The 27689-nt window shown below is 38.1% G+C and overlaps 1 protein-coding gene across 1 annotated transcript; it reads left to right on the plus strand.

Annotated features, from left to right (window-relative positions):
• The first annotated feature begins 1482 nt into the window (after window positions 1–1482).
• Window positions 1483–27112, plus strand: LOC108777675 (ankyrin repeat and BTB/POZ domain-containing protein BTBD11). The gene is made up of 14 exons (XM_018544621.1): window positions 1483–1691; window positions 15772–16503; window positions 21347–21551; window positions 21740–21985; window positions 22348–22827; window positions 22987–23317; window positions 23651–23889; window positions 24038–24240; window positions 24406–25140; window positions 25309–25577; window positions 25692–25897; window positions 26047–26340; window positions 26511–26693; window positions 26779–27112. The coding sequence occupies exons 1-14, from the start codon at window positions 1483–1485 to the stop codon at window positions 26983–26985; spliced, it is 4539 nt and encodes a 1512-aa protein (XP_018400123.1). The 3' UTR covers window positions 26986–27112.
• Window positions 27113–27689: the final 577 nt, after the last annotated feature.

The raw sequence follows: 27689 nt of genomic DNA on the forward strand, positions 1-27689 counted from the left end.
GCACGCTTAAGGAAGCACTTTGGAAGCCTGGCAGAGTAATTGCATACAAGAGTCTGTCAAAGCGAGCAACACGAACGTGCACGACGACGCGAGTCTCGGGGACGACGTGTATCGAGACGGAATTTCTCATCGCTGCCTGGGTCCCAGAGAAATGATCGCACTTTTCACGACGAGTCCGACAATGCATTCAGTTTTTGCTGGTTTTTTCTCTCTCTCTCTCTCTCTCTCTCTCTCTTTCTGTACGTTTATCCGGTCCATTTACCTGGATTGCCGCAACCGGTCGCGAATTCAGGGGCACATTCGCCGCTCGCTTCGTATAATCTCTATTCCTTTCTCCGTTTCCGCGAATGCGTAATTGGTACTTTTTCATATACGCGTGCGTAGCTAATCGTCTGGAAATCTAATTTTTCCAGAATATATCAAGCGGTCTATTGGATTAAAAGATATGAGAACTCGGTGCAGTGAATCATAATGTATACGAAATGGAAAAAAAATCTCTCGATTTTATATTTCAACGTGAAATACGCGTTGCGGAAAATATAAGCGATTTATAATTCTAAAGTATACACCTCTCTCTTTTTCTCCAGTCACGTTATACATTTTTATAGAGTTTTTTTTTTTTTTTAATATCTTCTGACTCACAAGTTATGAAATTGACTTTCCGATTTTTCCTTTCAACTTTCTCTTCCTCCTTTGCTCTCTTTTCTTCGAGTATTTTTCTTTGGAACAAAAGAATAGTTAAATAGTAAAGATATAAGACATTATATCAAAGTATGATTTTTATTGCCGTTTTTATTTGTCATTCTCTTATCTCTTCTTATATATATGAATGAAGCTTAAATAGTTGTTTTTCTTAGCGCGATAACATCTCGGCGTTAATTACTCCCCCACAATTATCTGACTCGTTAATGACCTTCGCGCTCGAGAAAGTTTCGCATAATTACTTTCTTTCTCGTAGATTATTTCTGCTCAGCTAGATTTCTCGTGCGAAATATGGCGAAGTTTCTGCATTATCTCGAGCGACATGTTTGTACAACATTTCCTTTCATTCGTCACGATTGAAAATGAGTACTGCAATGTTTTTTCGCCTTCAAGTACAGCGATGAGACACATTATTCCTTGCCACCAATCTTTATCACACTGGATCAACGAAATTTGTTCAAACGATTAAAGTGTAAAGAAGTATAGTAAATTGAATTGAAATGATACCGCGATAAAATTGAGGAAACGATATTATTTGACATATAAAAAATGTAATCGACGAGTTTATCATTTCGCGATGCCGTGTGAAAAACTCATCCCGTTCGTTTCCGGGATTTCGTTTTGTATTTCGTAAAAGAGAGCTAGACGACGACGATGATGATGATGGTGATGATGATGATGATGATGATGATTATGATTATGATTATGAGACGTTTCAAGACGTATAACACGTGGGATAATTTACAGGTTTTCCGACGGTGTTAGGCTCTTGGAGACATTATGAATCTGGAACGACCAACGATGGACGGAGGTTGCGGACAGCAGCCGCTCTTCTTAGGCAGCACTTCCGGTTGGGGCGGTATCTCTAGCCCTCAACAATCGACCGTGCAGACTGCCAGCACTCCCTCAGAGCACTACGGCGGTCCACTGAGTCTGAGCATCTGCATATCCGATTCGGGTCATGAGATACTCCGTCCGAAGCCGCGAAGGTAAGCTTTCCTGCTTATGCCATTGCCCATGGAGATGCTCTCCTGCATTTAGCGCTTTCAGAAATCGATACCAATCTTAATGAAGATCTGATTGATGGTCGCCCTGCTCTGCAGTCCGTTACGCGCGATAAGGATCGATTAAAATCATCTAGAAATCGTACGGCGCATCCGATCTATTAAAATTAAATACCGTTCGACGCGTCATTTTCGTTCGTCGTTCTTGTCATTTGTTTTACTTGTCGTTATTATTAACAGAGAACGGGGCCACGACTGAATGCAACTATGAAATATACGACAGAATAAACTGCAAAAATTATTACCTGCACTAACTGTTAACTGTAAATAAAATTCCAAAGAGACATCTCTTATAAATGTCTCGGTTTTCTTTGGACTATTTTCGCAATGAACAAAAAAAAAAGAGGAAAAAATCTTTTTCTAGTTATCTGGGTCGAGTCCTGTCACCATAAAACGCACGGACATAAGCATTATTTGAGTAGGAGCGAATGCGTCAAACACAATAGATTCTACGATAGGAATCGCTGAAAAGCTAGAGACTACAAAGCCGAGGACGTTGAGCTCTCGCGTAAAGACGTCTCGGTTAACCTTTCGGGTCCTCGCACCTGCATGGTGTGCGAATTCCTGAGTGTATTCGTGAGCCTCTACCGTTAAAGCAAAAGAGCGAAGTCAGTTGATACTCGGTCACAATATTGCGTCGTTGTTCGTCGACTATATACGCGATGTTTCGTTTGTGAGATAATTTAAACCCAGACCTAACGTTGCTTCAATCGTATAGCCCCCGATCCCACTTTCATCGCGGACTTTCATCTGACACACTTCAACAACGTATCGCGTATCACGAAAGAAAAAAAGTCGCAAATACTGACCAATCTTTTTAGTAATAAAACTTATTTTGTATATATAAGATAGATTTTTAATACATAATGTCGAGAGAGAGAGAGAGAGAGAGAGAGAGAGAGAGAGAGAGAGAGAGAGAGAGAATTTGATTCGTGTCAAACGTTATTCAGTTTCTATTTGCAAGGGAAATTAACTGTAAAATATACTTATATCACAAGTTTCTTATTCTAGAAAATATATAATCGATTAATAATAGCTTATTATTTTATGCATGATGCTTATATGTTAATAAAATTACTATATAAGCGCGTGATTGATATAATACAAAATAATTGCCTGATTATATGGCATTATTTTACATATATTTATATTGATTGCAAGGGGGGGCTTACTTACATAAACTCTCAATGGAGTTGAGTAACGATAATCGCGGCAGATTCACAATAAAAACTCCGTTGGTATATTTTATACAATACCGAGTTAATCGTAGATCGCGCTAAGGAAAAAATGATATTTGGTTGAAGTATCTAAAAATTTAATTAAACGCAAAGTTGAAAATAATTTTGTTGAATTGTCAAAATAATGGAATAGCAACATTTTTCACAGTATTGCTCATCATTCTTGAATTTTCTACGTAATTATTTTAATGGCTTGACAAAATTATTTTCAGATCTGTATCTAGTTGAATTTTTATTTTTGATACTTAAAAATTTCCGCATGATATAAATTTTTGTTAATCTGGAATTCGATTCACTATGGATTCAGAACGCGCTTACAACACTGAACTATTATACAGGGTGAATTTTTTAACCTGAAACTTTCAAATATTTCGAAAACTAAATCCAGTAGACAAAAATGTTTCAAATAAAAATGGAACGGTGTCGAGGGGAACACGTTTTAGTCACGTTGTTTTTTTCCTAAGTGGAGGCGCTAAAAAGATATGAAGGTCACCTCCACTTTTTTAAATGGAATTATGTAATTTTTTTAGATAACGTGATTTCTCTAATTATTTTGCATATAAAAGTATTAAGGTAGAGATACCAAAAAACCAATAGTTTTCGAGATATTTTACACTTTGTTTTGGTACATATTGATACAAAATGTTAAATAACTCGTAAACTGTTGACTTTTTGATTATCGTACTTTAATACTTTTGTGAACAGAATAATGAGATAAATCAAGTGGTATAAAAAAAAATACATAGTTGCGTATTTAAAGAATTATCCATTTTGTATACATATTTTTTTTAAAGCAACTATGTGTTTTCTTTACACCATTTGATTTATCTCATTATTCTGTTCATAAAAGTATTAAGATACGATAATCAAAAAGTCAACAGTTTACGAGTTATTTAACATTTTTTGTCAATATGTACCAAAATAAAGTGTAAAATATCTCGAAAACTATTGGTTTTTTGGTATCTCTACCTTAATACTTTTATATGCAAAATAATTAGAGGAATCACGTTATCTAAAAAAAATTACATAATTCCATTTAAAAAAGTGGAAGTGACCTTCATATCTTTTTAGCGCCTCCACTTAGGAAAAAAACTACGTGACTAAAACGTGTCCCCCTCGACACCATTCCATTTTTATTTGAAGCATTTTTGTCTACTGGAGTTAGTTTTCGAGATATTTCAAAGTTTCAGGTTAAAAAATTCACTCTGTATACACTGGAATGGGCATTTCCGTTGTGAAGCATAGAAAATCGTGGCCGTTTTTGATCAGCCGCCATTTTGACTTGGTCAGATGCTTGAGCGAATCAGAAGCTTTCAGATGCTCATGCGCACTTACGAGAGTTGTTTAGCAGATGTAAATTCTTTATGGGTGCTTTCCAGCAAGGACAGAATCAGACACTGTGTAACACAGAGAATGAGAGAATCGTTTCATCCTCGTTTAACGTAAGCAAACAACAAGGATGCAATGATTCACTGTGTTACACAGTGTCTACTTGTGTCGTAGCTGGAAAGCAGCCTATGGGTGTTTTCCAACAACGTACACAGATGACACAGTGTAACACTGTGTCTTACACAAAGTGTTCCAACTGTGACACAGTGGAATGCCTGGTTTATGCTTCCGTCTTAAGGACTTAATCCTAAAATTCAGCCAATAGAGTTCAAATTTCGGTTAGAACTGGCAGCTTAATTGGTTGAATTTTAGGATCTTGGAATTAAGACCTGGAGCATAAACCAGGCATTACACTGCTCGACACTGTAAAAAGCTAAGTACGAACGTGTAGAGTATACCAGTGTTACCAATTAGAGCTCTATCGTTCCAACCATGGTATAATAAGTAAGATATAGCAATACGCATTTTGGGGAAGGGGCGGCCAATCAGAAATCCCGGGTTTTGAAGGCGGGAATTTAAAATTGTTAACATGTCTAGTCGGTGAAAAGAAATAAATTTCTTAAAAGATGAAATGTAAAATTACTAAATATTATAATTTATTAAATAAAGGTTTCGACAAGTATAAAATTATTAAGTTTAGTCAAATTCTGAAAAAAACCATTGGAGGAAAATTGGAATATTCCATTAATAGAAGATAACGATAGAAATAAATAAGTATGTTCAGTAGAAATATGGATCGAATGTTGGGATCATATTTCATTTTGATCAATCATTGAAATTTGGTCAAATCATAATCAAATAGTAATGAAAGTCTTTACGCAAATGCAATTTAGTATCGAACAATGAATTTTATAACCTCTTTATTCGGTAACAGTTGTACTGTATTTATGTAATTAAGTTCCTGAAAATGTTTTCTTCCACAGATTGATTGCATCTAGTCGAGTAGAAAATAGTTGTAAGTGATTCTGCATAATAATTTTTAAATGTGAACATTGTTGATGCAGATTGTGTAAGAAAGAAAAGTTTGTTTTACTCTGAAATGCAGCCAAGAAAATAAAGGTATAAATAAAGGTATAAAATTAGTGATTCGAGTACATATATCTCTTATATCTCTTGTCGTATTGAACGTAAAATACGTGAGAACAAAAAGTATGCTCGACTTGACAACATATGTGGTGACTCCGTCTTAAAATTTTAAGATAAAGAAATTTTTATCTGTTGTTAGATCGAATGCGTAGTGTGCAAGAAGGAAAATCATATCCGACTCGACATTACATCCAACATCCCAAATGACTACGCTTTTAAGATGTACAAGACAACTTAGCTTCACATTTGTGATTGCATTGGAAGTATGTTCCATTATCAGTCCAACATCGGATTTGCATAAAGTTTTTCTTTGCTGATTTATTATAAAATTTTACTGAATAATATTACTGATTTAAAAAAAAAATGCTTCAACGACATCTAAAATTCATCTAATATTTTACTAGATAAAACATGTCAGATAAATATATATGTATATACATGTCGTACGACATTTACTATGTACACAAAGTAAAACTGTTAAGAGACTAAAAAATTAATTAAACTTATTTATCGATACTAAATATTAGGCTAAGCAAGAACTTTGCGAAAAGACTTACATTAATGATTTTATATTTTTATTTGAATGAAGATCTATTTTATTAAAAGTTCTTTAACGACACTAAAAATCACAATAAGTCGCAAAACCCGAAACATCCTATTGGTCGTCTACTGCGCCGCCACCAACTATTATACCTTACTTATTATACCATGGTTCCAACAAGTCTTTACACAGTGGAGCACAGTGTAACGTTTCTATGTCCTAGCTGGAAAACACCCTATGTATGTTCTATGTGCAAATTTCAGCAAGATTATCGTGTGTGAAGTTATTTTTGAAGGATTATAAAATCGCGTTTATACAAAGCATCAACATGAAATGCTGTGTGCCTGGGTGTAAGCAGGGAAGTGAAAAGGGCATTTCATTTCGTAGGTAAGAATTTTTTTATTAAATATATCAATTCCTGCATATGTGTTAACAATGTAGAATATGAAGTGTAAAGGCCATCACACGTACAAAATTTTTAGTAGTAATCGTAAGGTCTTAAGGCCCGTCTACATAAGTCGCAACACGCAGAACGCAGTTCGCAAGACTAGAAACTAACCTAACATATTTTAGTTCTAATAGGTTGTAGGACGCAGGACGCAGGAAGTTGGGTGAAATTCAACTTTTGCGTCCTGCGTCCTACAACCTATTATGTTAAGGTTAGTTTCTAGTCTTGCCAACTGCGTTCTGCGTGTTTCGATTTATGTAGACGGACCTTTAAGCAAATCGGCCAATTTAGCACAGTTTAGCGTATTAAAATGTGAGACCGTAATCTTGATTGTGATTGATCTTGATCGTAATCTTGATTCAGGTCCATATAGATCTATACATCGATAGTACATCGATCAATACATCGATCGCAACGCGAACGCTTCTGATTCGCTCAATCATCTGACCAAGCCAAAATGGCGGCTGATCAAAAACGGCCACGAATTTTCCTCGATGCCCATTCCAGTGTATATATGTATAGTTCAGTGGCTTACAACGATGTTAGCGCTCTAACATGCTACAGTTTAAGCCAGAAACACATAGAAAAACGTAAGGCCGTAAGACGTATCAGTAAGGAAATCGTAACATTGGATTCGCTATCGGCCTTACGGTCTCTACTGTGATTGGTCAATTCGCTTACTGATTACATTTTACGGCCTTACGTTTTGTATGTGCCATGGGCTTTACGTTAAGCCGTAATCACCCTAGCGATTGCGCGATTGTGATTGACGATTGAGGATTGTTTCTCAACCAGTCAGAGCAAAGCAGTCACCGATTGCTTCGTCCCGATTGATTGAGAAATAATCCTCAATCGTCAATCACAATCGCGCAATCGCTAGGGTGATTACGGCTTTACGCATACTATAGAATTTCAGAGATAAAAGCGCGCTTTTATCAATAAAAGCGCGTTCTGAATATGGACCGATGATTACACGATGATTCGTGAACCTACTTTAAGAACGATCTGCGCAATGTCTGCGCATTTGAACGCGTACTCGCGTGCTAAACCTTATTTCGCGTGCAACACAAACTCATAAATTTGTAGAACGTCGCACATTGTCAATTACAACGCCCACTTTTTTGCGCATCGAATCGGCCGTGCCGGAATCGAGGATCGTTAAAATTTACGAGACACGTAATTACAGCTGATCCGATCTCGGGAGATCCGACATCCGTATATGACATAGCTTGTCTCTCTCTCTGTCTGTTATTTTTTCATCGACATTACTTTCGGCACCCCGATCATGGAGCTTCAGAAGTCTGTTATATACAGATATAAGACATTCGAAAAATTTAAATGACCTTTCATATACCGCCTCCCTTTGCGTTTCTTTTTTAGACTAATATTACATTTGTTGTATGACAATTTTTTTTTTGCGAACATATTTGACTACAGGACGGATAAATTCTCGAATTTTTTTATCCTACAGCCAATCGATAATTTTGAAAAAATTGGTCAGACGACAAATGTGTGTAATAATACTGTCGCTTTACACCAGCACGATGAGACATAATGTGGCCCTACATTCTTTTTTCTGCCGACGAGATGATGCGTCACGAGAAAGCACTCGGACGCATATACCATACAATCGAACTGCAATGCATCCGAATATCCGGCGTTTTGCGGTACACTGGATATGCATTTCGCGCATTCTCCAGGATCCTCGACTGTGTGTTGTCGGTGACCACTATTGTGCGCCGCTATTGTACGCCGCTATTGTGCGCCGTTCGTCCCATGCTCTAACGCTCGTTAGCAGAAACTTTTACTCTCACCCCGCATCTCGTTACACTTAACGTTCAATCGTCCGATTCATTTTCTCGGCGGCGTCGCGGCGAATTAGGATGAAATAGAAATTAGCTTGCCATTATAGGTGTGCGCGCGCGCGCGCGATCGTGCGAAGGGAGAGCTCGCTTTTAATTAGTTATCCGAAAGTCGGAAACTCCGCGGGAAAAGCCGCGTTATCTGGGAACGCGATGATGCGACGAGAGCCGCTGTTCGTTGCGCGATTAAGAATGATGAGGGGAAACGCTGATTCGCGGTGAATCTGCACAGCAGATATTTGGGTTAATGACTCTTTCCGCCTTACTTTGCCTTCCTTCTTTCTTCCGTTGCGTAGCGTCAATCTCAACTAGCTTTTACTAACAGCGTCGGAAGAGAGGTCAGGGACGTATTCATTATTTTTGCGCGCATAGGATTGTACTTACAAGAAGTTATTGCTAATGATTATTATGGCTGGAAAGAAAGGTAGAGATATATGTATTATAAGTAAAATCAAATAAGTATACTTATCGATTAGGATTTTTCAACCGATACGCCGCACATTAACGTGCAGCAAAGAAGTATTCCGAAAGTATTCTGTTTGGAAATTTTAAAGAAAGTAAAAAGTAGCAAAAATATTCGTAGCGTTTTTCATTGGGAAAATTGATGTAACACTGAGTGCAAGTAAATTTAACGTATCTTCAATATTAACCTTTAGAGTGCCGGTATTTTTTCATTAAAATATGTGGTTCTTGAAAATGTTCATTTTGTCAAAAATGATTTTAATTCTGATTTTAATTCTGAGCATAGATTTATAAAATTTCGAGCGCAATATTGACAAAATAAATGAATATAAATGTATAGACTTAGAATTTTCCTTTAGCATTACTCAGACGTGGACGTGGAAAAGCTAAAACGTTTAGCTCCTTTCTTTCTTTCTTTCTTTTTCATTTAGTATTTCAAATACCACTAAAAGTAGTGGTATTTTAACCCAAACTCAAGAGCCACAAAAGTGACTTTTCTGGCAGTCTAAAGGTTAATAAAGAATAATTTAACTCTTTCAATTATATATATTCTTTGTCGTCACCTTATAAACTTAAAAGGATTATTTATTAATGTTGGATATATTATGTAAACTCCGATTTGCGCTCAAGTGCATTAGTGTCGCACCGCAGTTTTTCCAACGGGAAGCAGCCGCTATTATAATAGAAATAAACGAGTGAAACGCGAAATAAAAAAGAATAATAATAAGTAAGGCAAAGGACTCTTAGTTTAAAACATAAAAGTAATAGACTAAAAGGACAAATTAATAAGAGTCATAATTTTAAAACTTTTAATCACGTAGTCAAAGAATAAAAGAAAAACAATAATGTCGAAGACGTAAATAATATATAATAACAAGAATAAACATTTCCAATAAAATCTAACCGCAAATCTTCAAAACTTTACATGTTTCGACTCTTGGATTGAGTCTTCTTCAGAAGTACAATTGAAAAAATATTTTAAAATAATTGAAAATTATGACTCTTATTTTGTCCTTTTAGTCTATTACTTTTATGAAATAAAAAAGGTTTTAAAATGATGGAGACTATTCACAAATTATATGCGTCAATAAAATAAACATTTCAGAGCTTTATACTTTTTATTTCTGAATTCGCGCTTTGTTAAGCGGTATATAATAAAAGATATATGTATATTGAAAATGCGTGATGTGCGTCTATAAATGATATACCTGGTGAAATATGGCTCGTTAGTAGTTAATAAAGGTTAAAAGTCTGATTTGTAAAACAGTGAAAGAGGGAGAAACAGAAATCCTTTTTTGGAGAGAATGATCTGCTAACTTTTGTTATATAGTTTTGTGTTACGTCTTATTTGAAAATGATGAAACTCAATGCCAGATGGATGCGCGGCGATGATGGTCCCCGGATGATGAAGATTTACATACTCACGCAATAACATCTTTCCGTTATCACCATCCTATACGTATATATTATATATTTTTTGTATAATGCCGCGATGGAAGAAATCCGAATATACATGCAAATGGTAGAGCAGAGAGGATCTCAATTTTGAGGAATTTCCCTTAATTCCTCGCGCGTTCACTCCCATTCGCGAGAACCGTTAGTCGTCAAGCACACAGCGGAGCTTCCTATACCAGCTTATTATTAGCTACGCCCTACGCGAGGCATCCGAGAACCGACGATTATTAAAATCGCCCTCTTCCCTCCCACCCTCCCTCCGCAGACATGCTATTACATTTCGATGCCGATCGATCGCCGACTCGTCGAGTAGTCGGATGTACCATACCTCTTAGGTGAATAATTAACCGCACGAGCGGCTTAATCCTTATACATACATATGTACGAGGGCAACATGCGGTTGGGTATGCACCCTCGAAAAACGTAACGTCATTCGCGACGTTTTTCTTTTCGCGTGCATCATCGCGTTGGCAGGCGGATCGAAAATCGCACACAGGACGGAGCCGGCGTTGCAGAACTTCCGCGGTGCTTCGTATAGGCATTTATACGTATGTACGCCACTTTCGCATGCGGGGAAAAACGTTTACGGGGAAAATTATAGCGCTGGCGAAACACGCGGCGTGCACATTCTAGAGAGGCCGTATAATTCCTGCGTCCTTATATACACTCGCGAAGAACGGCCGGTGTTATTCGACGACGACGATGAGGGAATATTCGGCGGACGTGTTCGCCGCGGGTGCAGACACGCTTCGGTAAATAATTTAATATCCTCGTCGTAGGAGCGCCCTTGACACCGGAGTTTCGCCCCGTGAGCATGGACAATATCCGCCTTGAACTCTTCCTCCTGCCGCGGCGCGGTTTGCCTGTTAGGGATCTGTTATATAGGGTGACAGATTTAGCCATTCTTAAGTTCTTGTATTCATTCAGCAAACTTTCCTATACAGGCAACACTTGGATTTTTCGCTCCCCCCCCCCCTCTCTCTTTCTCTTAGTATACCTTATTTTAAAAATAAACAATATACACTGTAAAAAATAAAATGTTAATTTTAATTCAAAGACGTTGAGTGGATTTTCTGAGACATGCAAAAATGTTAAAATTAACATTTTTGTGTTAATGTTAACATATTTGCATGTCTCAGAAAATCTAAGGTCTATACATACGTAGTAAATAAAATTCACACATTATATTAGCAACCAAAATCCTGCTCTTGACCGTCATTTGGCCGATTATATATATCATATTTACTCGTTTTTAAAATTAACATTTTATTTTTTACAGTGTAATTCTTCAAAGGCGAATGAGAGTACAGCGATATGTTGTTGGGCCGCAAACAAAAAGTAGTCGGTTCCTTATAAATTCCTTTATTCAAATGACGAAAGTAAAAAGTCTTCAAAACGTTCCGACTTATTTTAAGTCATCTTCTGTTTAGGCTGCCCATAAAGGATCATTAAATCTTACAAGTGAGTCCCATCCAATTGACTGTTCAGAAGACGAACTATGTCTTGCGAGATCCAAAGATTGTCATATAGGACTAAAATTCAAATTAAAAATATTTGAATCAATCATCTTCAATAAGCTTCAGTTGGATATTAAAAGCTTTCACAATTAACACATTTACCATGATCATAATGAACTTTACTTCTTCACGTACATTTCAAAACTGATTTATTTTAGTCAGAGCAGCTGAAATGTGCCTGTGCGAATTATTCAAACTCTCTCGCTCGTGTTTTCATCAAGTCTGTTTTCGCAATCACCGTGTAAATTCTAAGCAGACGTTTAGTTATGTCTTGCACTTTTTTTAGAAACTCTGTTATTACCGCTGTTTTTATAGTCTGATTTTAATGATTCCAACGTGCAATGAAGTCGACTTCGATAAATAGATTTTCAACGCGATAAGGAATACCGGTTTATCTGGATTGTAGGACTGTATGCTTTCGCGTTAATTCACGATAGCGCGAGGCGATCGGTAATAGTTTTCGCTTTGTATATAAACTGGCTTCTGTGCTAACTTAATGCTAAATTAATTAAAAATGAAGAAAATGGACGTATCTGAAAGAAATTTATCTTAAAAAGAAGCATTTTTCACCAAAAACTCGCAAAGATATCGCATTTTTTAATAAAATTGAACAATCTCGTTTATCGTGAACGGCAGTTTGAAAAAGTATTGATGGGAAAACGATTAAAAGATTAATTTATATCGCATAAATAGTTGAAACGAAAGGTTTACACGATTGTACCAATATCTCCAGATCCAGTTAATGTTTCAAATTGCCGTCAAAAGCCGCCCGATTTCCATTGATTATTATCATCGAACTCCGCATCACTCCGAGAGAAAACGCATCCGCGCTCGCGGTCACCACGGTGCTTTTACGTTCAATTTACCGTTCGCGTTATCAATTTCGACACGCGAATTGCCTCATAAGTATTCATAATTGCCCGACACGAGGCGCTGCTTGGTTGCGTCAAAGCCAGGGAGGATCTTCATACGTGCCATAATAATAATCCAGCATGCGGAAATAATTCCGCAGCGCGTATACTGAAACGCACGCAGTCGGAGTGTATAATTCTAATGGCGACGATTTTAACGCTGACCCACTTCGCTTCCTGCGTTTTCCGTGAGCACCCCGTGTTCAACTGTATATACACGTTTAATTACTACTAGGAACACCTCCTGGGAATCTTCCTCATACGCGCTATGTATAATGAAACAGAGTACCGGAAGGAATCAACAACGGCACGGGGATACTCACGGTCGACCTTCTCCGCCGATCGTGTGGACAGATTTCGCGCGCGATACGAAAGGTTACAGTACCGTATAAAATCGCAAGCATATGAGATATTATCAAAACACGACATCCTTTATTATGTCATTATCGCTATATCTAAATAAAAACGGAGCTGTTTCTGTAAGCAGGAAAATTATTGAATTCATGCATTGTAGTTTCTTCCATCTAGAGTTGTCTGCGCGTTGACTACCAATCTTGAGTTGAGATATATAGATGTATTGTAGTATTTATTTACACTTCAGCTTTACAAAAAATAGCCAAATAGGGGACTTGGTTTACAATATATTTCTTAAACATTCATAACCCATACAATCTTACAAAAAACTTTCCATTATCCTAGCCTTAGCCTATGGCTAGTCGCAGTTATATTCTATTTAATCTCATCTTATCCTATTCTATACCTGTACAATTATCACAGTTTCGTAATTACTAGATTTAACCACAGCCTATTTAACACAAATCATCGATCCTTTACCTATTCTTAACCTATTTTATTTATACTGATTCCTTCGCCTTCTTATTTACCTTTTCTTTTTCTTTTTCGTTTTCTTTCCACAACTTCCGTAAAATTTTTCTTTTTTTTTCACCTAAATTCTCATCCCTAAGTATTTTAATAATCTCGTTTAAATTCTTACATAGCTCTTGAAACCACCCTCTTACCTTCACACAAAACTTCACATAGTGTTCCAAATCATCACCGCAAAACACAGACATCGATATAGATGTATTGTATCTCGCGATTAAAATTTTTGCAATTAATGGAAAGAATTAACAATTAAGAAAGTGTGAACAAAAATTAACAGTTAAAAAAAAAAGAATATCACGAAAGTTTACAATAAATATGTGAATGAATAAATCGCGTACGAGCGAGTTTCGCGAACCCGCGTGGTTAATCCTGAACTCGTAACGTTGAGGCGCTTCGCGTCTCAGCGGAAAAAAGCGATTGCATTCTCATATCAGAAGCGACGTCGCGTCACGGACGCTGACTGGGGCGATGTGATTTCGAGTACACGGCCGTAGGAAGTAGGATGGTCGCCGGAAGTCCTCCCCCGAAACATATGGTGGGGCTCTGTCTCTCTCTCTCTCTCTCTCTTTCTCTCTATCTCTTTCTGTAAAGACACACATACTCTCCCGTTTCCCGCGGCTTGCCAGTGAAAAGAGCATGGCAGCAGTTTACAAGTGGCGGCCGGCACGTTGCGATCACGGCGCGGTCCGCCGACTCTCGTGCTCCCTGTGATAAGCTCCCGTTTTGCTAAATCGGTGATAAAGGCCTCCGACCGGATTACGTGCGGGGGGGGGGGGGGGGGATTCGCGAGAGTTGCGTGGTGCAGTTTTGCAAAGTCTGGGCGTTATACGTATACAATTAATAGCGTTATCTGCGTTATATAATTACGTGATTCCGTTACGCTGTTGCACAATATTGGTTCCGTATAGTTATACAGACTATAGAATATACGCGATCGAAGCGGTCGCTCGATTCTTATACGGTTAACTCGATCGGGATCCACACATCTCTGCCTTCGGTAATTATACTCGCGGGGGACAATGACGAGAGCATGCATTCGGACGCGTGTATATATTTTTACGGGCGCAGCGAAGCTTCTACTCCCGTGATATCATAGTTACGCGCGACGGAACAAAGGATAGAGCGGCGGGCGGGGAACGCACGCACGCACGCACGCACACGCGCGCGCGGTACGGTGAAGGTATAGGAAAGTGATACGGATATCTCTTCATTTCCCCGACTCCTGTGGCGCACCGCGAGGGAAGCGCGCACGTTTCACCTGTGCCGCCGATGCCACAGGAAGCCGTAGACACATCGTCGTCTCAGTCGCGTGTTTACATTGAGTGCGGCACGATGACTGCAGGCCGTGCGTATACCTATACTAATGCAGCGAAAAGGAGTAACGCCATAATTATACGGTCCGTTCGCCGGGGTGCAATTTCTTTCGCAAGCCGCCCGTATTAATTCGTGATAATTCGCGATCGCGTTTTTCTCGCGTACGGCGATGCTATATCGTGTGTTTTTTTATCGCGAATAATTTGCAGGTGAATCGGAAACTCTCGTCTGCCGTCGTGGTATAGTGATTGATTGTTAATAAATCTAATTAAAACTCGATGGCTCGCTTCGGTCGACGAGACATCTTTATCGCTGGGTCAAGAAGAGACATTTCCGATGAATCAGCAAGGAGATGGGAATCTCCGCGTAAAACTGGAGCGATGAACGTTATCGCGCGGCAGGACGTGTGAAACCGACGTATATATCCTGTACGAGGAAAAGTTGTGGTGAATTCTGCGATGACTTCGTTCGCGAGAGCCAGTTATGGGTGAAGTAAAAGTAATCGTGGTAGACAAAAATTCACGATACAGCGAAATGGTAATCGTGCGATATATTCTGCGGAGTCTGCAATACGAACGGGTTGAGCTCGCGTTTTAGAAATTGTTAGCAACCCGGTTGCATTTGTTACGGATAAACGCGAACTCGCTATTTTGGATAACAATAATGTGAATGACAATAATACAATCGATTGGGAATTTTGGTTCGGGATACTGTCGACACACAGAAACCACGGGTTTTTCGGTCGCGCTTTCACATTTTTCGCATTTGCGCTATTATAGATAAGCGAAGAATTAATCTGCATCGTCAAAGCTGAGTATAGAGATCGCACATCCTAGAATGACTCGTCGTGAATAACATGCCGTCCGCGAGACGAGCTCAGTGCGCCGACGACTGCAGGTGCGTGTTGTGCCGCGAGTTGAAAGGCTACAAGATGAGCGCCAACGGCGTCGAAGTTCAGCAGCAGATCGGCCATGAAGGTACAAATTTTATCCTACGGCGGACCGTACCTTTCTTGCCGAAGCCGCCGGCGCGAGAGGAATGGCGAGAAATCGCAAGGTACGACGATTACGAGAGATGCTCGACCTTGGAAGACCGAAGTCGTCGTGGTGGCGGCGTCGTAAACGGTAGTCCAAAACCATGGACGCCTAACAACGACGTCGGGAAAACGGGGAAAGATATAAATCACAAAACGGTCATCTATTTCGGCGATTCCAATCCGAGACAGAAGGAAGACAAAGTGAGACAGCAGCAACCAGCAGCTTCACCCCCGCCTCCACCGCCGTCCATACCGGAAGTGCAGGTGACATCAAGATGCAAGGAGGATCCCGGGACGTCGTTGCATCTTGCGCTTCGACCGCGGAACGACGAGACGGAGGCTCGTCCACGAGACGCGGTGGTGCGGGATAACGAACGGGAGGAAGACGCCGGGCGACCCGATCGGGATTCCGCGATCGAGAACGGCGATCCCAAGGCCGCGCACGAGATCGTGGTGAACGTCAGCCCCAGCAGGGAAGACGTGCTCAGGATAGAGGAGGATGAGAGCCAGCTGGAGGATTATTGGTCCTTGCCGGGGGACACGAGCGGGTTCAAGGCGGATTGGAGTTTCGTGCAGCAGTGGCGACTGAGGGGGTAAATGCACGCTCGCTTGTCGTTGCGGCGCGGCGAACGAAGAAAAATATGTAGATATGCTGCCTTTTGGCGAATTCCTCCCCGATCGGGCGCATTATTTCTTTGAGACGCTTTATGCCGTTTCCGCGGACGAATTTACCATCACCGCATCAATACTTGTACTAACAAAAAAAAAAGCGTTAAATTCTCCGCTTATTTGACCGAAAAGGATCACTTCTATTATATATTTATTGATTCATTCTCGTCGGCCTAAAAGAGATTGATTTATTTTGACAAGTCTCGTTTTTTTACAAATATAATATACTTACAATAGTTTAAATCGCGAATAATCTATTATGCTTTTTGTGGTACATACGACACTTTCTAAATATTAAATTATTAATGACGACCGCAGCATAACAGAAATCTGACGCTTGAGAAAGTAAAACTAATCGTGACCCTTTTCCTTTCGAAAAATGTGATTGTGATTTGTAATTTATTAGGAGTATAAATAAGTTTCCGCCGTTTTTTCATCAAAAATTGGGCATTTATTGTGAAAGAACGGTACCTAATGTTTTATTCCAAGTATTGTCCATCGCTAGCCACTACTTTTTCCCATCTTTCTGGTAATTGGTGGATTCCACGTCGAAAAAACAAAAAACGTCGAAACTAGATGTTCTTTGTCTTCGACGTCAAATTCACCGTTCTTGAACTTTTGAAACCACCACGGCAACTTCTCTCACTTAAGGCAGCCTCACCATTACAAGCAATCGATGCGCCTCAGCTGCAGATTTCTTCAAATTAAAGAAGCTCCCGCAAATGACACTTATTCGGCTCAAAAAACTCGACATTTTCACACGAAAAAAGATATATGATGCTGATACAAAATCGCTAATATTTCAAGGTTATGTTGTTGCCAGATGTCCAACTTTACGATATGACGTTTTACAGCAGACAATTTTAACCATAACATACTGGTGGCGCCATCTTTTGTCAAACGGCGGAAACTTATTTATACACCTAATAGTGTTTTTACAATAATTATAAATTATTGTTTCACAATTTCTTGATGCAAGACGAATGTATTGAGAGGATAAAAAATTGATTTGGACTTTGGAAGAGAGAGAGAGAGAGAGAGAGGGGCAGGGATAAAGCTAAAGCAAAATTTTAGCGACTGCCACCAATTTCCGGTCGTGAGATAAGATAATGGAGTCGTGCGCGCCCCATACATTTAACTCGCGAAATGGTCTGAACACGTCATACGATTTTGCGCACTCACGAGAAGAATTCGCCACTTTGTAATTCATGATTCACAAGCGACGATCCATGACAGCATCTTATCTCTTCGCGTTCATTAAATTTTCCCCCGCGCGTGACTGACGGATGCGCGCGTTCGAATAAAACGTTCATCGCGCGCTGTGCATCGAATCGATATCGTGTAATGGGACGTGCGTGTAAACCGTCGTGTTTGAACCGCCTCGAATCGGCATTACATATCGCGATTACGAGTTGTTTTAAGACTCTCTCTCCTCATAGCCGCGCTCGCTGATTTATTCCCCGACGTACAAACGATCCGTTCTTCGCGCTCTCCAAGGAAATCCAGATGATGCACCGCTAATGCTCGCGCGGATCCCAACAGTGATGCCTCTCAAAGTGCATAATAAGTGCATTCGAGTTGAATGCCTGCGGGCCGTGGGTGTGCGTGCGTGTGTAATTTTTTCGTCGCTTTCTTATAGAATTCCTCTTTCTTAAAATATATATAGGGGTATTCAAGTTTCTTCATTTTAAATATTGAACTATAATGTTCTTAATAGATGATTAACCTTTAGACTGCCGCGCGGCATTTTTTCATTAAAACAATGGTTCTTTTTTCTCAAAAATTTTTCTGTATAAAAAGTAACGTACACACACGTGATGCAAAATTTCGAGATTTTTGCAAAGCCACAAAAGTGGCTTTCCCGGCAGGGGAATGGAAAGAAAAATTACTTTAATAATTTGAATAATTAAGTATAATCCTAGAATTGAACCATAATTTCATCAGTATGAAATATTAATTGGAGTAGGGAGATAGATAAAAGAGGATTTGATAATTTGATTAATTTTACCCATAGATTGTAAAATATAAAAAAATATAGTATGGATTTAAGAATTATAAAGAATTATAGATGATTACGTAGTATATAAGATTTAATTGAGCAAATTTTAATAATTCTGAATAAAAGCTTATAGAAGAAATATAATTGATAAAAAAGTGAGAGAGGTATAAGGATAGTAAAAAATATTAAGAATGTTTATAAGATATTTATTTTCTGTATAAATAATAGATAAAGAATCATTTTAGTTTGAAAGTTAAGACATTGAAGATATGAAGTTTGAGGAATAGATTGATTTTTAGAATTAGAATTCTTTAAAGTAAAATATAAAATAGAAAAAATATTTGTTATGAATCTAAATATTACGAAAGTATTAAAATTAAAAGTGTTAGATATATTAGAAATTAAACTTGTAAAGTAAAGAAAAATAATTAGTAATCCTCTAATTAAAGTTAATAATATAATAATTGAATAAATTGGTGATTTTGATCTAAAGGTTAATACATGAGACATATGTAATAACATACAAAAAATTACGTGATATTCTTCGCAATATAGAATATTAGAATAAATTATCAGATTCAGATTTTAAATTGTAATTTGACTCTTATTCGCCATTTTTAACGTTATTAATTATTGTTATATAAAAGAGTTTTTTAATTCTTCAATTATTTGTTTAATATACATACAATAAGAAATGCATGCAATTTCGCAAAATTTATTATACATATATAGCCTATGAATCGCTTTAGAATTTATATACGATAACGTGTCGTGTTTAGATAATCGCGATATTAGTGCACTTTGTGTTACAAGAATCGTGGTTAAAAGTGAAATGAGAGGAACAAATTAAACGCTCTGCGGTCGGTATACATATTGCGGCACTTTTCGCGTAACCGTGTATAGATATACTATAATCATCGGGAATTGATTTGCCAGATACGCTACCTGCGTCCGCGCCGCGCGTTTTCCGTCTCGCTATCTCCCGAGCGCGCGCAGTTTGCGCAACTCGAGCGTAATGTCGCGGATTTGAAAGTTGTCGAAGCTAAACCCTCGGCGTCGATATCGGTTAACAATGCTCGCACAATTGAATATAATAGCGATTCATAAGCATTGCGAAATGCATTCGGCGTATTATACTAATCTTATCTCAGCGGAACCTCTATAATTGAGCGGACGCATTATTAGTCGAAATAATTTTAGGATCACGATATCAATGATTCGTATCGTTTCCGACAGAATTATGCTCGGCTTATGGTTCTGTCCCGATTCTTTCCGCATCACTTTCTCTCGCGATACGGAACATATTAATTTATATCGGCATTATATAGATACTAAGTTAAAGGTTGGCAATACCCGCGAAAAAAAAGTTAATACATTCTGAATAAAAGTCTTAAGTTCTTTATAAGGATTTTATCTCAAAATTCATATAAAGAATTATTAAATCTTTATATAACCTTATAAATAAATGCGAACATGTAAATATTTTTAATATAGTTTATATTAACAACACTTATTTAAGTTTAATAAGTCCTTATTAAAGTTCAATTTATATAATTTAATTAAATCTTAATAAGTTTTAAGTAAGTTGAATTAATATGTTTTAATATGGTCTTAACAAGTTTTAATAAGTTGAATTAATAAGTTTAAATATGGTCTGATATAACTTAATATGAATTAATTATATGGTCCAAATTAAATCTATATAAGGTTTTAATAAAACCAAATTTATTAAAATCATTATTAAGATCTTATTTAGTATTATATTAAATTTTAATAAAATTTATATTTAATTATATTAAATTTGTATATATATTTTTTCGCGGGTATTTTAAAACGTCTTATGAGATTCTTTCTGAAAATTAATTACGCTTTAAAAGAAATCGCAAAATATCTGAAACGTAAACATTTCAATTTATTGTGTCACACGTGTGTCCTTTAATGCGTTTTGCCGCATTCACAATCGCGGCGAGTCTTGCGGTTGCCGCAAGCTAAATAATTTCTTTTTCCGAGGGTGTCGTATATATCAGCACCGTGTCGCTGGCACTCTATAGGGAGGAGAAATACACTCCGTGCCTAAAAACCCTTACGGTCGTTACAACGGTTCAGAAGTGACGCGAGGACGTCTCATTAGGACAACTCGAGAACGCAGTTTCTGTTTATCCATTTCTTCGTAGATGTTACGTGACTCTTATCTCTCGAATGCGTCTCGAGAGCTAGGAATCGGACGTGGCAGTTAGCTGCGTAGATTACGACTTTTCGAGAGCGTAACTTCCACGCGGAGACGAGTGTGGCTCGTCGGAATGCACTTCGTGTTATGCGTTTGCTTCCCCCGTCAGGCAGGGAGAAGTCCGCGATAAGACGACGCGGAGCAATCATTTGTAAGTGAGCCGCTAGAATTATTCCTGTGACAAATTAATGAGGCACCGACCTATCCAACAGAATATCGGGTATCATTTCTTGGTCGTGTAAGTAGAGAAACCCGTCTATATAATATATACTGAACGAGATTTTCAAGTACGTCGCCAAGAGTTGCTGCGCGCGAGTAGATTTTTCTTTTAAAACCGTAATAGATTTTTCCACAATAAAACAGCTGTGAGAAGAGCTCTTTTTCAAAATTTTCCAATTTTTATCTAGTAATTGAGTCTAAAATTCGAAAAATAAGCTCTGCCAAATAAAAGCATATATAAGCTTATTATGTCGTTCATACTTTTAAGACATAATAAGTGGAACAAATTATTTGTCGAACCAAGATGAAAATTCTTTTGCAGACCGGGCGGTGGTAACAACCGCGACATTTATTGCCCCTCTTACTCAAAGGATTTCACCGAGAATTCTCCTAAAAGCGGAGTTCACGATATGGTCCACATGATCCCAGAAAGGGATACGGATACCGTGGCACCGACACCGACCCCACAGCACCCACGTCATTCTCAACACCATCATCTCAGTTTACACGAACTCCGTGCGCTTCAGGTAAATCGAAATATGTCAGCTTATCTGCGGGGCGTGGAGGAGATTCCACGAGGATATCTAATTTCTAATGTTTTTCTGATTTCTTGTAAATATTTTCAATAAGTGTTACATGCAAAAAAAAAATCACCGTGGAATTGAAGTCAGAAAATTCCACGACGCTCGCCGTAAAAGATTGCCGATTTTTGCAGAGGCGACCGGAATGCACTGGCAACAGCTCCTCCGATGAGAATCGATCGTCTGGACACGCGAGCATGTCGGATACTGGCGGCCACACAAGCAGCAGTTCACCACCGCATCGTCATCATAGAGCTCACAGTCCTCAGCAATTGAACGCTGTGCCCGAAGACGATCGACTCTCGGCATCGGTTACTCAAAGGAACGGCAGGAGCCGATCTGGTCAGAGCCGTAATCGACACCGAGCTACGCCCGCTAAGGTTCTAGTGATTCAAGTTTCATAAGAAAACCATTCTCATACATATTTTAATTAAAATTAACTGATATATACTTTTGATGCATAACTTTCTGTTTTTTTACCGTGTCTTTAGAAAATTAGAATTGAATAATGCTCTTGATTAAAATCTACAAGTACATTGTTAAAATGCTATATAAATATTCTGACAAATATCGTATCAATATTTTACCTATATATATAACATTATATATTAATCTTTTCGTTCTTATAAAATTTAATGAAAATTATCCAATCTTACGTCTCAATTAGAATCAACTTTAGATAGATTTTCGGCTAACGATCGGTTTCTCGAAACTTATTTTTAACGTTCCATTTTGCTTGCAGCTGCAGGTACCATGGTCGGGTTCAGGTTTGGAGGATATAAAATTAGCGATCCAACAGCTAACGATGCGCTCGCACAAGTCTTCGTCCACGTACTCCTCGCTGAGTGGTTCGGAAAGTTCAGAGCCCGCAGTAAGAAGGCTGATGCGACACTCCAGCTTGGAGACAATCAACACCAACGTGACTAGCGCCGATGAGTTCGTCTGGGTAGACTCTCATAATCGTCTGGTGGAATTGCAGCAGCTACCGTGGACTCACCACGATGTGTTACGTGTACTTCAAAATGGTCGAACAAGGGAACACATGGACCAAGTCTCGATGGAGACGATTCCGCGGCTTTCGTACCTCCTGCAACGTGCGCTAGTCAGAATCGGTCGCGAGACTCAGAGACTGGCGAAGCCCATAGGTCTTTGTAGCAAGCACGAAGTGTACAGCGCCTTTAAGATCGTACTCTGTCCGGCTCTGGCGGATTCTTGTACCAAGGTAGGATTATCTGCAGTAACATGATATCAAATAATAATATCCTGTTGCTAATATCCTGATAACTAGAGCGATATATTCTAATAATAACTGATGATAATCCAATCACGATGGGCGCACTTAACACTAAACATAGTCATTTGATACCTGTCTTGTTTAAAGGCCTGCCTTCGAGCTGCCGCGATGTTCGCTGTATCTGGCGATCAGCTGAAACAATCGAAGGCATCCCGTTCGGGGCTGCAATTGCCAGTCGGACGTTTCTTACGTTGGATGTCCGATGTGAGACTCGGGCGGATGATTCACGAGTATGCCGCGATATATCTGACGGCTGGAATCGAGAATCTCCTGGAAGAGATACTACTACAGTGCGTGCCGACCGAACCACATACGACCCTCACAGCGACGATGCTGGAGCACGCTATAGCCAACAGCGGCGACTTATGGGGCCTGTTACAGCCGTACGCGCATCTCAACGCCGGTCGAACGGCATCGGGTCCGTAATTTTATTTTTTAAAGAAAAGGATCGGCATTAACTGACTCTCAATTATATATATTGATAAATTTATCAATATTTTGATTTCAATCATTTCTCTTTTTTAAAATTTAATTTTTATTTTGTCCGTTTATCAATTATTTTTTAATTACAGAATGATCTTAATTATTTGGTGGAAGACTAAAAGAATGTACATACACGACTGAGAACTTTTTTTATTTGCGTTTAAAGATACTTTGTATGAATATTGTTTATACAATGCGACACAACTATGTTTTGTCTTCATTAATTTACGCTAATTTCACACCAAATTGAAATATCTCACTATTTTAGGCGCTCTTGCTATGCCTCGTTGGGCAAGTGTGAGTTCCTTGAACTCGTCGTCGTCGTCGTCGCGCAGCGGACGGGATGTGGCTCAGTCGGCTTTGGAACCGTCGTTGCTTACGACATGCGTGGGATCAATGTCAGAATTGATAGATTTGATTTCCAAGGTAGCGCAAGCGGGACGCTGCCCTGTACCACTGACAACGAGAGCGCTGTATGCTCTGTTTTATTACATGAGATGCTCGCAGGTATGGGATTTGAATGAAAGTAGCGTATTTTTTAACAAATCCTAATCATTCTCATATTGTTGTATAATATTGTAATATACGAAACATATTATTTTTAATGTAATTTTAAATCATACCTGGTATGATTGACCTAATTCAAATATTTAAGCTGGAACATGGTGAACGCGGATCTGGAATACAGGAATTAGCGTACGAACGAGCATACGTTGTGCTGCCACCGTTAGTAGAATGGCTACGGGTAGCTGTAGCGCACGCCGAACACAGACACGGGCTGGTCATAGATCAAGATAACATTAATCAAGCTGCCCGACTATTGTTACCTGGTGTAGATTGTCCTGTTCGACCGATAAGGTCAGTCAGATCGTAATTTTTATCAAAACATCACTTCAACATGCTATACCTATTTCAGAAGATTTAGATATTATTCAGAGATTTATTTTATAATAATCTTTATACCCTAAAATTTTTAACACTTTACGGTAAAACTTGTTAAAAATTTCTACAATGCATTTACAGCTCCGAGGAGATCGCAATATGTTCAAAGCGTATTGACGATACCGAATACGTTCGGTTGCTGACGCTGGACATGGCTTTCAAGATGTTGATCAGTGGACGCACGGATCTCATAGGCCAGGCAATGTCGCTACTGCCTTCAACGAAAATTAACACGGTGAATGACGCCGGATTTACAGCTCTGATGTTGGCATGCATCAACGGTGATGAATCAGCTGTAATGGCTCTACTAGACGCCGGGGCTGACTTGAATATCGAAAGTCCATCACCTACGACAAGCTCGTCGTCGAATACTCCTTCCAAGATTTCACAAACATCCGGGGTATCGAATGTTAGAAGCCCGAGCAATCAGTCGGCAATGATAACATCCAATAAAACTCCAAACGCGAACGTAGCGTCTAACAATCCCAACGGTCCTGGTGGTGTTATCTCTAGTGGCATGTGTTACGCACAGACTGCCTTTAACGCAGAGACGCAACACTGGACCGCTTTGACTTACACGGCTCTATTGGGTCATTGCAATATCGCTAGAATATTGTTGGAGAGAGGTGCCGTGGTGGAAGGCGGTGCGAAACTCAGCGAGGATAAATGCACGGTCACGCCTTTACAAGCGGCCACAGCGTCGGGAAACAATGAGATGGTAGCTCTACTCTTGGCGCACGGGGCGCAACCGTTTCTGTCCACTCTGATTAAGGATTCGTTCTCCTATTCAGGTTCCGTGCAACGTGGCTGCTACAGGTAAGCCAGTTTATTATTTAATTATTATCACAGTCAGATTTTATTGAAATTACTATAGAGCATTAACAGATATATATATAGTCAATATTAAAATAGACATTAAAGATCGGAATGTGTATACTCAGATTAATCAAAAATCTAACTTTTAATTTTATATTCGGTAAATAGCGCAATCTCGGTAGCTACAGCGCATGGTCAGAGAAGTTGTCTTCATCAACTGTTATCGCATCCACTGAACTTCTCGGCTAAGCGAGGAGAGAAAGAGATATTATCTTTGGAAGAGATATTAGCGGAAGGTAACGCCGGTAATAATTCTCAACAGCAGACTGCTGAAGGAAGAGGAGCTCGCAGAGAAGGCAAGGAACCAGTATTTAATAAGATACAAACGAAAGCGCTACAGGAAGCTATGTATCATAGCGCGGAAAGTAATCATTTAGGTGAGAAAATAATAGAATTCTTATAAGCATACAAATTATATACTTACAATAAAATCTTCAGATTTTCGTTTTATATGAGTTACGTAATTACATACAATTTATTACAATTAACAGATATCACCATGGAACTTCGCGGGTTAAAAGTAGGCTGGACATTACATTGCTGGATGCACAGTCTTGCGACAGCTCACGAAATGCGATTGGACTCGGTTATAGATCAATTACTTCAAGACTTTCTTCAAGTTTGCCCGGACGATTATTCCACGCAGTTCGTGCAGGAATGTTTACCACTTTTATTCAATATTTTTAGATATAGTAAGGTAAAAATTACATCATTTATAAATACCGTCAGTTTTAAGAGTGTTTATAAAATATATCATTTTAAATAAGATAATGCAATTTATTTAAAAAAAATACACTAATACTATTTTTATATGTATAAGAGATGCAGTTTGTACTATTTCCACAGAAGGAAGGCACGACGCTCTTGCTCGCTGATATATTTTGCACGTGTTTCGGATGGGAACCGATCAAGCCAATTAGAGATACTACGCTTTCGAGTGGATCAAGAATTGATCCAAAGTTTGTGAATAATCCAGAATTAAGCGATGTGCAATTTAGAGTTGAAGGCCGCGTTTTCTATGGTCATAAAATTGTATTGGTTACATCTTCCCCAAGATTTAGAAATATGTTGAGTTCCAAACTATGCGAAGGCAATCCTCCTATTGTGCAAATTAATGACATAAGATATCACATATTCCAGGTATGAAATTATAATATTACAATAATTTACACGTATATTTCATATGATGAACATATTTTTTGGTTGTTCAATGGTATTATCTTAATAATTTGTACGTTTAAAATACTTACAATTGATTAAAGATGGTTAATAGGAGTTAATTGTCTTTAAAAGAGTATTTTGAATTTTAGATGGTTATGGAATTTCTTTATCATGGCGGTTGCGCCACTTTAGAAGTCAATCAAAGTGATGTTCTGGAATTAATGGCAGCAGCCAATTTCTTTCAACTCGATGGCTTGCTCAGATATTGTGAAGCACAGTGTTCCACGATGGTAGATCTTGACAACATTGTTTCTATGTATATTCACGCAAAGGTACATTTTTACAATAGCGTTTTCATACAAATATTGCGCGTTTTAAATCATTATTTAATAATTTATCAAATATTTAAATTTACAGGTGTATAATGCGGCACAGCTCTTAGAATATTGTCAAGGATTTCTGTTACAAAATATGGTGGCTCTTTTAACTTATGACGATTCGGTCAAGCGTTTGTTATTTGCGAAAAAGTTACCGAATCACGATGTTCTTGCAGGCCTATTGCTCACATTGCAATCACGAATAAAAGCCAGACGATCTCAACAACAAAACAAAATAAAAGCTTAGATGTAATGCTCTTGCATTACAAGATATGAAATTATGTGTAAGAGCTTTGTGAAATTAATAGGAACTATATATGTATATATATAAAATTCCTATTTCAAAAGATACTGACATTTAATTTTTATATGATATGGAGATTGTTACTAACACAAAATTAGATATTAGTCTATTTTAAAAAGACATATACAAGTCTCATTGCAATAATTTTAAATAGCTTAATTTTGAATTAAGAGAACGTATTTATATTTATATATATATATATATATATATATATATATGTGTATGTACATTGTATATTAAATTAGAATTTTTATAGCACATATATGCTCCTTTTATAAGTTATGAAAATGGTTTTTTTTTTACGAAACACAAAATATTGCTCTGTAAATAAGATTGTATAAGAAAATAGATATTAATTTTCCGCATATGTAGAAATCGATTTCTATCATTAAATATAAATTTTCTGACGACAAATGTTTCGACCATTTATATATGTATATATATTTTTATCACAGATAAGTTTTACATGTTAAAAGTTATGTAATAAAAGGTCCATCATTGGACGTAAAGAATAAAATCTTTGAACTTCGATATTATTTTTCTACTAGCAATTTGGAAAATCAATAAAAGATATAGATATCTTTGATTTGTATGTATTTTTTTATCCATGATACAATACCGAAGATTGTGTAGTTTAAATGTATTTT

This window comes from Cyphomyrmex costatus, unplaced genomic scaffold, assembly GCF_001594065.2.
Source record: "Cyphomyrmex costatus isolate MS0001 unplaced genomic scaffold, Ccosl1.0 scaffold455, whole genome shotgun sequence".
Classification (NCBI taxonomy): Eukaryota; Metazoa; Arthropoda; class Insecta; order Hymenoptera; family Formicidae; genus Cyphomyrmex; species Cyphomyrmex costatus.